Source organism: Eurytemora carolleeae, unplaced genomic scaffold (assembly GCF_000591075.1).
Source record: "Eurytemora carolleeae unplaced genomic scaffold, Eaff_2.0 scaffold353, whole genome shotgun sequence".
Taxonomy (NCBI): Eukaryota; Metazoa; Arthropoda; class Copepoda; order Calanoida; family Temoridae; genus Eurytemora; species Eurytemora carolleeae.
The window spans coordinates 13816-27477 of NW_019396252.1; the positions used below are offsets into that span (position 1 = coordinate 13816).

The 13662-nt window shown below is 30.4% G+C and overlaps 1 protein-coding gene across 1 annotated transcript; it reads left to right on the forward strand.

Annotated features, from left to right (window-relative positions):
• The first annotated feature begins 403 nt into the window (after positions 1 to 403).
• Positions 404 to 13426, forward strand: LOC111699408 (5'-AMP-activated protein kinase subunit gamma-2). The gene is made up of 8 exons (XM_023470084.1): positions 404 to 452; positions 1121 to 1186; positions 1943 to 1997; positions 2951 to 3003; positions 3348 to 3399; positions 7323 to 7400; positions 9194 to 9242; positions 11917 to 13426. Exons 1-7 carry the CDS (start codon positions 404 to 406, stop codon positions 9207 to 9209), a joined length of 369 nt encoding a protein of 122 aa, XP_023325852.1. The 3' UTR covers positions 9210 to 9242; positions 11917 to 13426.
• The last annotated feature ends 236 nt before the right edge of the window (positions 13427 to 13662 follow it).

The following is a 13662-nucleotide window of genomic DNA, read 5'->3' on the forward strand; positions in this document are numbered from 1 at the left end:
TGATTTTTACTTTTTTGGTTCGTTTTCGGTTTAATTTCAAGTATTTTTATCCCATTCTAAGCAACATTATTAGCCTTGTTCATCCCTACTCTTTAACTTTTTCTCCCAGAGAACAGTTTAAATATATTTGTGTCAGCCCAAGGGAGAGAAAGTGATGAATTGCACATTTTTATGAGAAAAATTCGCGCATTTACAAGATGAATAGTTAAAAGTCGAAATGGTTAATCGAACTAAATATTAAGTAGTAATCTCTGTTTGTCGGTTTGGATGTCCGATCATAACTCAGGAACCCCTGGACCGACTGGCCTCAAGTTTTGATCGGGGAAGTCGGTAGAACCACGGGAATGATTTAAGATTGGTTTAAATCTTTAAAGTTTAGTGAGTTGACTTTGATAAGGAAAACATGAAGCAAAGTTGGGTTCCCAAACTAGTTTACACTAAAGTGAAGCAAGGTTGGGTTCCCAAACTAGTTTACTCTAAAGTGAATGTTAAAAGTTTATTAATTTTAATTAATTATTTTTATTAATTATTATCAATCTTAAAAATCATTTATTTTCCAATTAAAAAAATTCCGTTCAGCGCTACTTCTGGGGTAAAATGATGTTCAAAGAGATGGAGGGAGAGGGTTTATTTTTCTAAGATAACATACGCCCTTGCCTTAAACCTTGTTAACTATTAAAACTGAAAGAGAATGATATCTTTGTTTTTCAAATTTGAAATACATAAATTTGTTTTTTAATTACTTCTTGTCTCTGTTGCTTGGATTCACAAGTCACTTTTACAGAGCAACTACAGTTTGAAATTTTATAGTTAATTTAGAAAGAAACAGAAACATATCTCAATCCTTTTTTTTCTATTTTTCTTCCCCCTCCCCTTATGCATTTCTTTAGGGTTCTATTCGCTGAATTAGGAAAAATAAAAGATTTAATGGTGAAAATGAATAAATTCTTGGGTAAAAATTATCAAAAAGAATGAAAAAAGTTGCATTTTGATTTTCAATTTTTCCCCATGGGGGGGGGTTATTCTGAGAAATATACACCCCTGGACATACATCTTCAAATAGGGGGCCTTGAAGATATGTTGACAGTTCCTTAAAACTTATTTACTTTTTATTATTTAGATGTAACCCTGGCCGAAGCAAACCAACATAAAACTGAATGGTTTGATGGAGTTCACAGTTGTAAAGGTAAATTTAACAATCAATATAAGCCTTGAATATTCATTTTCCGCTAGATTGTGATCTTAAATTAGACGCTATTCTATTTTTATATACTTTTCTTGTCTGTCCCTTTGTATCCAATAAACGTCATAACGGCTGAACCGATCGGGTACAATTTTTTTCGAGTCAACTCACCTGACCAAAGGAAAAGTTTATGGATGCACAAAATTACACAAATTTATTTCCCAAAAATTTAGATTTCCGTATAGTTCTGAAAATCCACGAAAAAAAAATAAAAAATCCGCTTATTTTTGTATATTATTTTATAAAGCTACACAGACACAATTAAATGTTTTCTCGTAATCAGTTTTAAAAGTTGAAAATGATGAAAATGAGGACTGTCCTGAGACTTGAATCTCTCGGATTCTATTTGCTGAATATCTGATTCTGTTTTTCAAATCATTCAAATAAAAATTTTCTAATTCTAAAAGAAATTATTTAATATTCATATCTGTGGTAAACACATAAAACGCAGACCATATTTTATGTTATTTTGTTTCATTATTTCACATGAGTTAGTTTCATTATTTCACATGAGTTAGTTTCAATATTTCACATGATTTTGTTTCATTTTTTCAAATGAGTTTGTTTCATTATTCCATGATTTTTTTATTATTTCAAATGAGTTTATTTCATTATTTAGTGAGTTTGTTTTCATTATTTAACGAGTTTTTTCCATTATTTAATGAGTTTGTTTCATAATTTTTAATGAGTTTGTTTTAGCTTCAGATACTGTGTTAACTGTAATTGAGAGATTGGTAAAAACTGATGTGGCGAGGTGAAGAAATTTATTTTCGGAGGGTTGGGGGTCGTAGTGTAAAACATTGAGATTATGTTTTAAATTTGGAAGAGCTGGGAACTCTTGGGGATATCGAGATCAATGCTTGAACTCGATTATTGTTAATTTACAGATTAATTTAATCAATATCCAGTAATTGCACCCAGTTAGAGTTTGAAGGGAGCTTTCATCAGGGGAGGGATAACTAAAATGAAGATATATGGAAAGGAATATTTTTTCAAGATCCTTAAATTAAAAAGTGTTTTAAGTTTATGAGTATAATGTTAAAACGACGAAATCTTTATCAATTATGCTTAGATACCGATTTAAAGGAACCATTGGGAATTGGGCAAGAAACCACTTTTAACTATTTATAACACTAGATTATTTTGGTTTGCAGTGCTGTACAGTTTATGGACAGACAATCCAGAAACTTGTTGTGCCAGAATAATAGTGTTATAGGTAGCTGGTAGATTTATCAAATGTTTAATGCAATGGTTATTTCTAGATATGATCATATTCATTTTAAAGCGGAAGTAATTTCCTTTTTTTTCTCATGTAAATTGAAAAATTATTTTGAAATATTCGGCGTTTTTCGGAGAAATCCGGGAACAAATCATAGCACGATGATTTCTTTATAACACGTCTAAAATGAAATTTATTACGACGTGACCAGGAGAGATATTGAATACAATAGTTTTATAAAATACTAGCTTGGGATCCCGGCGTTGTCCCTGTTGCTCATAGTTACTCCCGCCTTTTACCCGCACTTGAACGATTTTACCGGGAAGCTTAACTGTAAAAGTCAACTCAATTCTAGTTAAGAACATTCCCAAGTCAAAATTTGAGGCAAATCGGTCCAGGGGTTTCTGAGTTATGATCTGAAAAACAAACAGACAGACAAACAAACAGGTAGAGATTACAACTTTATATAGATATTACAATAATTTCAGACTTGTTGTTGTGAATGAAGAAGAAAAGGTTGTCGGAATTGTCACAGTGTCAGGTAAATTAATTTTTTTATAGAGCACTACTAGATTTATAAGTTACTCGCTGAAGTCCCTGCCGTTGCCCGCGGATTTTTAAAAACACTTTGGGAAAATCAAAATTTCAAACTTTATAGAATTTTTATTTAGTTATGTCAGTCCAGGATGTCCATTATCCAACCATGGATTTCCTTAAAAAAATCAGTCATTTTGTTCCATTCCTTTGGGCAGCAATGGGAGATATTTCTTAAAAACATAGAAAATATAAATGTTTAATGTTTATGCTCATACTCAATCACTGTTTATTTAAACTAATGAATTCAAAACTTTTCCTAAAAATTCCTAAAATTAAGTTTTGTTAAAGATGTGATTTGTTATCTGGTAATGCGCTCATATCCCAGTATACGAACAAGAAGGTAATTTTTCTACAAGCTAAACTTATAAAAAGAGAAAAACTAGAATTCTGAATCTTTCATTTGCAAAACCATGTTGTTTCTCTGTTTTCTCTGTTTTTGTCACGTATTTTCTCCTCTTTTTCATATCTCTGAACCCCCTTGTTGAACCTCTGTAGTTCAATTTTAGACTTTTTTTAGAGACAAGGCAGGGGTTTATATTTTTTAGAGATAAGGCAGGGGTTTTTTAAGAAATGTTTGGAGATGGCGGGTAAAAAACAAACAAATAAAGTATGGAAAGGCAAGTTTTTTCACCCTTTTTTATACTTTTTACCCACAAATTCATTTATTTTACGAAATTCAGCATATAAAACATATGAAAAATAGTTCGCGGTCCACCTAACCATGCCTAACTTCTGAGGGTAAAAAATTTCAAAAGATTGATTTTTTATGAAAATATTCACCCTGCCATTAGGTTTAATTATATCTTGAACATTTTAAAGTTTTTCTTCGTCTAAACATTTTTTTATTTAAATGAGATTTTATGAAAATATATTTAAATAAAATTTTTTTATTTGTTAAATTAAACATTTTTGTTTCCTCTGTCCTCTGTCCTTTGTAAATATTTACTTCTAATTTTGATGCATGAAATAATTTTGCTTCTGTCTTCCGTTTAAAAATTGAGGGGTTTGTACGAAAAAGCATGAATATATAATTGTAGTTAGAAATGTCAACAAATTCACTCAATAAAATGCTTTTTAGTACAATAATTTTGTTGGGGATTTTTATATATTTAAGTTTACCAAAAATCTACTGGCAATCCAATTGTATCGTGAATATAGGATTCGATTTTTTTNTTATTTTTACAATTATTTTTTTACGTATTTAATACATTGTAGAATATGTACATAAGGTTAAATGTGTTTTCTTTGATTGGTTAAAGGGTTAAAGGGACTATAAGCGTAATTTCAAGTGACCCTCCATACAAAGAGGGCAATGTCCGATTCACAACGGTACCCATAAATCCTTATCTGATCAATAATGTGGAAGATTGAAAGTTTAAAAGTATTAAATTCAGATAATTCGACATGTCTTTCTGCAGTAGAAATGCGCAAGTCAATAAGCAGTTTTCAAAATTGTAAACCTTGATTTCTAATTCATGATTGGTTTAGACATAGCTTTTAACACTATCACAATTGGTGGGAGTTTTTCAACCCCCAACCTGTATTTTTTTCTTAAAACTTCTTTAAATTTTTAACTTCATAGTAGTGAACAAATTTAGCTTAAAGAATTTTCTATGCATGGAGTAGGGTGCAGGGCAGTCGGTGTTCAAAAAATCAGAAATGGATTTTTATTATTGGGCTAAAATTTTATTTATTTGAAAAACCAGTGAGTATCCGAATCTCTCAGCAGAAGGGTCTCAGCAGAGCTTTCTAAGCCCGTTGAGAGAAAACGTGCTATGTGCGTTGTATTAGATATTGTAGTCTAGATTTCAGATGGCTTTGCATGTTTATATTATTTTTTGATTTTTATTCAGATATTTGAAACGACATATCTTTCTATCTTTGCACTTTGTTAACAAATTTATAATATTGTTTTCTTAAACATTTCTTCAGATCGCATAGTTTTAGTTCAGTTGTTGATTAAATATATTTTATCATATTTGTGCTACAAGTTATTACAATTATTTGCACCATTATTACAATGGAGCACATGATACCTGTTGATTAAAGATATTTTATCATATTTGTGCACAGGTTATAACAATTACTTGCACAATTATTACAATAGAGCACATGACACCTGTTGATCAAAACTCTAATAAATCCCATAATTCATATTTGAAAAAAATGTGTCCACCAATATGTGTTGTAATTACTTGCTGCTAATGAATTAATCGTACAAATTTAACTAAGTCATGTTATTGTAATGTTAACGGATTTTATTTAAAAAGAAAAATTAAAAAGCTAAAAATTATAATAGATGCACACTTTACTCTAGTATTAGATTATTTAATTTTTTTTAGTACTTATGTATGGAATGAATATTGAATATTGAGTCTTTGAATATTTAAAAAAAATCATCAAATCTATATCAGTTTTCTTCACTCCGGTATTAGTTTTCTTCCCTAAACTATCAGATTATTGAGTATTATCAGTTTTCTTCCCTAAACTATCAGATTATTGAGTATTATCAGTTTTCTTCTCTATCTATAGTTGTAAGAGTTGGGACAATATATAGATAAGCAATTTTATAGTTAGGAAAAAGACAGAAAATTTTTCATAGACAAAGTCAATTATCTTGATTTTAGCCTTGCTGTTTTTTCTGCAATATGTCATTTTTACTTGTCATATTTTTCATATTTTAGCTTAAAACGAAAATATATAGTTAGTCAATTGTATAACCATGAATTTACACATTTTAATAACTCTTTCTGTCTATGAAATGTATTGTCTATGATTTCTTCTATGAAATGTACCAACAACTTTCATCAGTTATCATCCCTGTAGTTTCTGTATTTGTCCCCTCTGTATCAAGTTTTCTGCTCTATATCAGTGCTTTGGATCCCTTTAATTTTGATGTGGATCCTGGATCCTGGATTCCCACTGAAATAAAATAGATCTAGATCCAAATCCAGGTCATGAACATTTCTTTACTGTATCTATTTTCCCCTTTTTTTGCTGAACCATTCAGAGATAAGAACATTTTTTTCAAATCTCTGTATTTCCACAGCTCTGATTTAAGTTTTGAAAGCAAAAGATTTTTCATTGTAGTTTTTGGTTTATATTTTGCCCCTTGGATTTAAATCCAGGAAGTCAATATGTTGTGGAACTAACAGATCAGGATCCTAAGCAGTGTTTTCTTCCCTATAGTTTCTGTTCCTTCCCTATAGTATCTGTTTCTTGCCTATAGTATCTGTTTTCTTCCCTATAGTATCTGTTTTCTTCCCTATAGTATCTGTTTTCCTCCCTATAGTATCAGTTTTCTTACCTTTAGTATCTGTTTCTTCCCTATAGTTTCTGTTTTCTTCCCGATAATATCAGTTTTCTATTTTTCTAAATAACACTTGAGTGTGCTTAAGATTTTAAATGAGTCCTTCAAAGAAATTATGAGTCAATTAAAGAAATTATGATTCATTGTTGTGAGTCATCTGATTTTTCTTTTAAAAGTATTTTTTTACCATCTCTTATCTTAAAGAAATTGTTGAAATCATCATACATTTATTTGTTACCTTAAAAAATTTGTATTAATCCTATATTTCATATTTATTTATAAACGTAAAAGTAAAGAGGTGATGGTATTTAACAATTAAATATTTATAAAGAAGCTGTAAATATTGATATTAAAGAGGTGTATTCAGGTGGGAGGGCTATAATTAAGAATCTGTAAAATCATTGGAAAAGTGCCGTGGAACTAAAATGTTAGAAATTCCCATAAGTTTATTGTAGGGATGGGGTGTATGTTTTCTCAAAAACCATTCCCCCACCCCATAAAAATCATTATTCACTTAATTTAGGAAAATTAATGTTATAGATAAAAAGTATCAAAAAGAATGAAAAATTTGCCTTTTAAATTTTTTTCCCCATAATCATCAAAAACTATTTCCAGATGGTCATTCTGAAAAATATACACCCATATTTTGTAATTGGAAGATTGAATGAAAATAATTCTTAAATATTAAGTTGTTTTCTTTCAAAAAAGTCATTCAAGAAATAAATAATAAGTTTAAAAAAACAAACAATAATTGCAAAATTCATTTTACAGGTTCTTTACTTTAACTAACTAATTGTAGCTAGATTTTTAATGTATAAAGTTGTTATCTGGTGTAAGGATTACATTTTTTTCCGGTATAATTTTCTTAATCATGGTTTTGTAAATCATTTTCTAATCATTAGTTTTTTAAATATCCATTTTTGATTTTTCTTTATAATTAATATTGCGTCCAGGGGTAAAATTGTCAAATCTGTTAGTTGTGAGGATCTCAGCATGAAATCTCTAACAGATCACTCCTGTTCACCTCCTAGGTAAATATTTTTAACATATTTTTTTATTTTTTTATTTCAATTTTAACAAAATTCTACAAACAATTAGATGATGGCAGCTTCAAATATTTCTGTTTTTCTTGTTCTCCATTTTCTTCATATTCATGAATCTTCCATAATGTTTCACGAATTTTGAAAAAAAAATATGACTGCCAAGTTACATTTCATTTTAACAAGGATTTTGGATCCATCTAGTAGAAAAGGATCCGGATTCTGGATATGTCTGGTAAATAGGATCCGGATTCTAGATCAGTCTTTTTAAAAAAAAAGAATCTGGATTCTGAATAATAGGTCTGGTATAAAAGGATAAGGATTCTGGATATGTCTGGCAAAAAAGGATAAGGATTCTGGATATGTCTGGTAAATAGGGTCTGGATTCTGATACCATCTGGTTAAAAAGGATCCAGATTCTGGATCCATCTGGTAAAAAGAATCTAGATTCTGGATCTGTCTGATAGAAAAAATTCAGATCAAGCTCTCATAAAGCTTAACTTTTTTCCATATACACTTTTTAGAATTTTAAAAGTCTTTCAATTAGGAAGGTCTTGAAGATCTTTCATTATTTGACAATTTGTGTTTTGAGGACAACCATATTTTATTAATATTTTTTCACTTTGAGTCCGATGCGAAGATCACATATTTTTGTGGATCCCGATCAAAATAATTAAAATGTTGTGGATCCAGTGGATTCTGATCCTAAACACTGATAAATATAGAAACTTAATTGCAGATAATGGTTAGGAAAGGAGTTTTATTGGTTTGAAATACAAATTCTTAATTTAATTTCACTTTGAGGTCTATTTCTGTTTGGTTCTATTGAAAGGCCAATTATCTATATTTTTTAAACACATTTTTCTTAATTGTTTTGTTGATTTGAAAGGCTGAACCGATCAGGCCTAATCTGTTTTGGGACCTTACTTGACTTCAAGGAAGGGTTTAGGGGTGTCAATCCTTATGAAAACGGGGCCTAAAACAAATATTTGTTAAGATTTTTTGTGGATATCCCACCAGAGGAAAGTTTCCAATAGTTTTTAGTCCTTGTTGTAAAGAGAACAAATGTTGGCAAACAAATGGAAATGAATATTTAAAAGCTGGAATTCTTGCGACAATAATTTATATCATATAAGTTTAAGTTTCGAACTTTACCCTTGACAAACACAGCAGAAGACAACCTTCTGTCTCCGGGTTAAGCCACCTTTCCTACAGTGATGACAACTTTCGCTTTAAATTTTGATTATATCAAGCTTTTTAGACATCCAGAGCTGAAAACTTTAGAATGAAATATCCAGATATCCCGTCGGATAATTAATCTGAAGATTAAAGTCATGAGTTAAACAAGCAATATTTAATCTGGAGATTAAGAAAAAGAGAAGATTAAGCCTGATATCCACCATTCTAAAGTTTTCAGCTCTGAGCTGGAAACTGTAGAATGGGATATCCTTAATCCTGATCGGTTAATTAATCTGGAGATTAATAACAAGAGCAAAACAAGCATTATTTAATCTGGATATTAAGAAAAAGAGAAGATTAAGCATAAATCCCGATATCCACCATTCAAAAGATCTCAGCTCTGGATACACATAAACATAGTAACAAAGATAATATTTCAATTAAAAACGCTTCTCTTTGATTATTTGTAAACTTATAATTCGAAGAAAGCTTTTTAACAATCACAACTTAAATAACAAAGTTGTCTTTATTGTATTGATATAATCTCTGGCCTTAGATAACATGGAAACAATTTCTGTGCTCTACTTTATATCTTTTTTGATTAGATGGTTCCATGTATAGGGCAGGCTGTGCCGTGAAACTTCTGTGTAAAAGGTATGTTTTTGATTAATGCTAAAATTATAGGGGATGATGGAGATGAAGGGGGGGTACCTGCCTTTATTTTTGGTTCAAATCTTCTAATTTTTTGGCTGCAGGCCTAAATAGTGTTCAAATTTCCTAAAATAAAATAAAATAAAATGGAGTTTTAATGACCTCTAATGACATAAAATGACCTCTCAAATGAAAATATTTTTACAATGGATTTTTGTGTATCAAACAAAAGCTAGGAACCCAGGGAATACAGTAGCAGCAATGAATCCAGAGTTTGACCTTCTAATGACCTCTAATGACCTTTAATGACCTCAACAAATAGAAAATGTTTCAATTATGGCTTTATGCTTATCAAACGATAGCTAGGAACCCAGGGTACACAGTTGTTGCAACAAATCTAGTGTTTAACCTTATAATGACCTGTAATGAACTCTAATGACCTAAAAACCCTGTAATGAACTCTAATGACCTAAAAACCTCCTTAATGAAAATGTTTTTACTTTGTGTGTATCAAACAAAAGCTAGGAACCCAGGGAATACAGTAGCAACAACGAATCCACTGTTTGACCTTCTAATGACCTTTAATAACCTAATATACCCTCCAAAATGAACATGTTAAAACTATGGCTTTATGCATATAAAACAAAAGCTAGGAACCCAGGTAATACAGTAGCAGCAACAAATCCAGTGATTGACCTTCTAATAACCTCTAATGATCTCTAATATCTTCAATGACCTTTAATGACAAATAATGACCTATATTTACCCACAAACTGAAAATGATTTAACTATGTTTAAAATTCGGTGATGGTGATGGACCATACCTCTTTAGAGTAAAAAAAAATTGATGTTAGTTCCACATTTATCAATATTTAACTATGATCTAATCAAAACTAACTCAAGTAGGCCTCCCCCCACCCACTGCATTGGGGGGTAGAATGTAGTGACACCCTCCCCCATTGAGCTGGGGGGGGGGGGTTGACATCCTCCTCCACCAAGCACATCCCCCCACTGTAGGAGAGTGAGGGGACCCCCAACCTTGCAGTGAACATAAAATCTCCTAGAAAAAGAAACATAGAAAATAGAAAAGAGAATCTTGAAGGGGGTGGGGAGAATATTATTTCTTGACCCTATTCATTTAACAACAACACCCATCTTTTTCTTTCTTTGATGCTACCTTATTGCCTCGGTTCTTAGCTTTCGTTTGATATGTACGAAGCCATAGTTTAGACATTTTCATTTTGGAGGTCATTTTAGGTCACTTAGAGATCGTTAGAGGTCATTAGAAAGTCAAACACTGGATATGTTGCTGCTACTGTATTCCCTGGGTTCTTAGCTTTTGTTTGATATCCGCATAGCCATAGATAAAACATTTTCATTTTAGGCGGTCATTTTAAGTCATTAGAGATCGTTAGAGATCATCAGAAGGTAAAACACTAGATTCGTTGCTGCTACTGTATTCCCTGGGTTTCTAGCTTTCATTCACACAGATTCAGCCTGCTTACAAACAGTCTCATCAATTTTTAAGACACAGGGTCACTATTGATGTGTCGCAACACCTTGGGCTTAGATTTTACCGCTCTAAATCACTTACACTTTTCTGTGGCTCTTGTAAATTTTAGCACTATAAATCACTTGCTGTTGGCTTTGGTTTTTAAGAAGTAATCAGCAAAACTCTCATTGATTTTTGCTTGAGAGCGTGAGACCTTTAAATCACAGTGACATATAGCCAATGTAAAAACATTTTCATTTTGGAGGTCATTTTAGGTCGTTAGAGGTCATTAGAAAGTCAAACACTGGATTTGTTGCTGCTACTGTATTCCCTGGGTTTTTAGCTTTTGTTTGATATCCGCATAGCCATAGATAAAATATTTTCATTTTAGGCGGTCATTTTAAGTCATTAGAGATCGTTAGAGATCATTAGAAGGTCAAACACTGGATTTGTTGCTGCTACTGTATTTCCGGGGTTCCTACCTTTCGTTTGATATGCATAAAACCATAGTTGAAACATTTTCTATTTGTTGAGGTCATTAAAGGTCATTAAAGGTCACTAGAGGTCATTAGAGGTCATTAAAATTCAATTTGATTTTATTTTAGGAAATTCTAACACTAACTAAAAAATTAAAAGATTTGAACCAACATCATAAATCTTATCATTTTACAACAGTTTAACCCAGAACTTGGAGACATTGAAAGAATTTATCAAATGTCATCTTGACAATTATCAATGGGTTTTATACTAATCTAAATCTCAGTGATTGCAAAAATAAAAATAGCCATTAAATATGCGGGAACAGTTTTAAAAAGCTAAATATAATAATTCCATTTAAAACAACTAAACATCTGCAGCATTACATTATCAGTATTGTTTTAAGTATTGGGTTAAACTGTATCATAAACTAAAATCCTCATTTTATTTCATCGGAGACCTGTTGTATTTTACTAAACCCACCACGTTCATTGGAGACCTTCCAATGTAAATTCTCATTTCGATGTTTGTTTTAAAACTTCAAATATATTGTCCCATATTTAATTATTAAAATGTATGTCTCCCCATGAAACATGAAGGGTCTTCAATGAAATATAATCATGAGCATGATAAAATGTTGTGGCCTCCAATGAAAAACAAAAAACACTAACGATGATATTAATCTCCAAGAATCAAAATTTTGTTCAGTATGTTGAGACAGAGTTCACGAATACATCCTATTATGGACAATAACAAGCCCTTTTGCTTCATAGTTCACAGCAAGTAATTCACAGTGCGCCATAAAAAAGCGCCAAAAATGCGCCTAAAGTTGCCATTGTTATCAATATGGCCACAAAATGGTTGTATTATTTTATGTGATTATATGGAATGAAGAAATTAATCAGAAAGCTAATCAATTTAACTTAATCCTAATTTTCGGAATCAAATCCATCTTCAATATTTAAGAGATGTAAAAAAGTAATGTTAAATAGAATTTAATGATTGGAAAAGTAAAAAAAAGTAGTTTTCAATGCAAATTCCAAACATTTAAAACATTCCTAAATTCCTTATGTTCCTTGTCATTTAGGAATTTGATTACTTCAGGTTTTTGTGGTTTTTCAGATGGAAGCTTAAGATAACTAATATTTTAATCTATTTGATAGAGTTATTAATGTTAAATGCTTGAATTTTTTAATAATTGAAAACTAGCAAACAGAGTAAGAAAAAAAACGAGATCAGGGTTGTTTTACAAATCGCAAATTGGAATTTTTTATTTCAAATACATTTTCACTCTAAATATAATTTATAATTGGGAGAATTTGTAAACAGTTACCACATTTTTGAAATTTTATTTCTTAGGATTTGGCAGATTTGCATTAACAATTTTCGCGGATTTTAGTTTAATCTTTTTTAAAAAGTCTAGCTTTCACATTTTTCAATATACAAAAAAGTGTACACAAAATGTTTGCCGATTTTTGTTTTTTATTAAAATTTTCAGGTTCCAAAATTTTGTTGCATTTCATGAAAAATCATCAATATTTTTATTCTATAAATTATCGTGTAAAACAACGCTAATCTCGTTTTTTTATTTTATCTTATGCTGTCTGCTTTTATTGTGAATAAGTTATTGATTCATTAATTGATTTGCTAATATTTATATCTTCTTGGCGATTTTAACAGTTTGGGAATTTATCAGATTCCATTGTTCAAGTATGTGCTTTGTCAATTATTTTCCAAGAGAGTATTTTCTCTTGAATTTATTGAAGTATATATTAAGGAATAAATATTTGTGCCAACTGTTTTAAAAAGTAGTTGACAAGGTTTAACAACAAATGTAGAGTGTTAGAACTGTTAGAGTTATAACTGTCATACCTGATATATTTATGTTTCCTAGGAAAACAAGAAAATTGGGTTCATAGTTACAATTCTCGCAAACTGCCAAATGCTTAAAAAAACATTGTAATGATGTAAATGTGCATTTTACCTGGGCTGAGATTCTTCCTCAATTTTATTTATAAAATTGGGCATTTTTATGTCAAATCCATGACACGGCCTGATTTACCCAAATGTTTACCAAACAGTTAAAAATTGAAATGTATTAAAATGTTTAATGATTGAAAAATGTTAAATTTTATCTTATTTATATAATGTTTATTTTTGAACTGTATTATCTTCTGTGTCATAGAACTTTGCCAATAAATAAATTGTAAATAACTTATTTCAGGTTTCGTTGTAATTAAGATTATGATAAGGCAGTATAATTTAAAGTAAAATTTCAGAAACTTATCTTTTTGGCACTTGTAAAAATGAAGTTTTTAAATGCCTTGCCTTTAGATATTAAACATGATATTGATAATAATATCATTATTATAGCATGCCCCTCATATCGTTGCATTATTAAAGCTTAAGTTATGAAAATTAAAATAATAAATAGATAAATTAGGATTTTTTAAT

Coding starts and splice junctions, on each gene's coding strand:
- LOC111699408 (XM_023470084.1), top strand. CDS start 404: ATGAAGCAAAGTTGGGTTCCCAAACTAGTTTACACTAAAGTGAAGCAA. Junction 1,187..1,942: donor TGGAGTTCACAGTTGTAAAG/GTAAATTTAACA, acceptor AGTTTGTTTTAG/CTTCAGATACTGTGTTAACT. Junction 1,998..2,950: donor GTAAAAACTGATGTGGCGAG/GTGAAGAAATTT, acceptor CAATAATTTCAG/ACTTGTTGTTGTGAATGAAG.